Source organism: Triticum dicoccoides, chromosome 6B (genome assembly GCF_002162155.2).
Source record: "Triticum dicoccoides isolate Atlit2015 ecotype Zavitan chromosome 6B, WEW_v2.0, whole genome shotgun sequence".
Lineage (NCBI taxonomy): Eukaryota > Viridiplantae > Streptophyta > Magnoliopsida > Poales > Poaceae > Triticum > Triticum dicoccoides.
The window spans coordinates 304,603,069-304,604,935 of record NC_041391.1 but is presented as its reverse complement, the minus strand read 5'-3'; the positions used below and the strand labels follow the sequence as shown (position 1 = coordinate 304,604,935).

The following is a 1,867-nucleotide window of genomic DNA, read 5'->3' as shown; positions in this document are numbered from 1 at the left end:
TTGCTGTTCTGGGGATTTGGTCCTATGGGACCTTAGCACGACGACTTCCCGACCGTCCACTACAACAAGTTGTGCCCGACATCAGGAAAGAGGGGCGATGACGGCAGCACGCCTTCGGCTCGCTTCAGTTTGTAGTCGTCGCTAGATGGTCTATGAATTTGGATGTAATTTTTTATTATTTCTGATATTCGTTGTACTATCATAATTAAAGATGAATAGATCAACGGTTTCCTAAAAAAATGTATTGTTTTATGTGTTTACGCATAAGGATGGGTTCTCAATCAACAAGTATATCATTTGTAAAATATTGATCTTGAAATAACCTTGTGAAAATAAAGTTGCATACTCTATTCGTTCCAAATTACGTGTAGTAAAAATGTACAAAATTCCGGACAGAAGAAGGACAAGAATTTCAGTCGTAAAGATATACAGTATTCCGGACGGAGTTCATCATTGTCAAAGAATTTCAGTCGAGACGTATGCTTAGGGCATGTACAATGATGGCATATGGATATATATGCCCATGACAAAAAGTAATTTGATACATATGGGTACTAACAATCGAGCCTTCTCTTTATATATTTTCTTTGTTTTCAGGGAAACTGAGCTTCTCCCCTTTTTTTCCGGCACGATTGCAAAAGCCCGTTTGCACACAAAGCCGAGCCCAGGCGCGCTTGTCTGAGAGAGCGACGAAGACCGCCTGCTCGCCCGACCCACGCACCTCCCGGACCACCACGCCACCATGGCCGCCGCCTCCCTGTCTCGCCTCTCTCGCCGCGCCTCCGCCACCGCGGCGCCTTCCCTCCGTCGGATCCTCTCCTCCACCGCCACCGCCCCCGCTGCGCCATCGTCCTCACCACCCCCCGTCGCAGCCGCGGCGGCAGGTGCGGATCGGGTGCGGTGGGATTACCGCGGGCAGCGGCAGCTAGTACCACTGGGGCAGTGGCTTCCCAAGGTGGCCGTCGACGCGTACGTTGCTCCCGACGCCGTGCTCGCCGGGCAGGTCACCGTCCACGACGGCGCCTCCGTCTGGAGCGGCTCCGTGCTACGGGGCGACCTCAACAAGATCACTCTTGGGTTCTGCGCCAACGTCCAGGAGCGGTCCGTCCTCCACGCCGCCTGGTCGGCCTCTACAGGTCTTCCCATTCTATATGCGATCTGTTTCTTCTACCTTGTCTAGTACCCAGATCTGACTACTATGACTGCTTGCGGAATGTTCTCAGATGAATTAGCTAGTATGTGGTGCTGTGGTTGGTATGATTCCGTCCTAATTGGACGAGCGATTGGTTATATCTTAATTAATTGGATAATTTGATCTTTCGTGAAATATAATAATAACTGTACTCCCTCCGATCCATATTTCTTGTGGCTCAAGTGGATGTATCTAGCACGGAAATATGTCTAGATACATCCATTTGAGCGACAGTAATATAGATCTACTACTCCGTCCGTCCCATAATACAAAAGAGTAGTGTCAAAAACGCTCTTATATTATGGGACAGAGGGAGTAATAATAATAGTAATTGGGTAATAATTTGATAATACCCGGACCCCTTTCTCTAGCATCCTTCTCTAGTGATAAAGTTTGATGATTTGGATTTGGGGTAAGTTGACTGGGAGAGCTGAAGGTAATTTACATTTCGGAGGTCTATGCGAGGCATTCTTGAGATGAACACCGTTCTTTATATTTCGTTTGTTGGTGTTGAAACGAGGAGGGGGGCGTACCAGCTTGCTGTCAATCGCCATGGCGGCGCACTCTCTTTTTCTCGTGTCAGTCTCTTTTCCAAATACCCTTTGCTTCTCTTCTATTAGGTCAGCCACCATGCGCCTTGGCCACTTGGGTCAGCAATACATGGGCCCCTCATCC

At 48.5% G+C, this 1,867-nt stretch overlaps 1 protein-coding gene across 1 annotated transcript in view; it reads left to right on the top strand.

The window, feature by feature from the left end:
- Positions 1–626: 626 nt before the first annotated feature.
- The window catches only part of LOC119325367 (gamma carbonic anhydrase-like 2, mitochondrial), a 9,192-nt gene continuing 7,951 nt past the window's right edge, over positions 627–1,867 (top strand). The window contains exon 1 of the mRNA XM_037599120.1: positions 627–1,136. Coding sequence (XP_037455017.1) covers positions 743–1,136 — 394 coding nt within the window. The 5' untranslated portion in view covers positions 627–742. The remainder of the gene's footprint in view (positions 1,137–1,867) is intronic.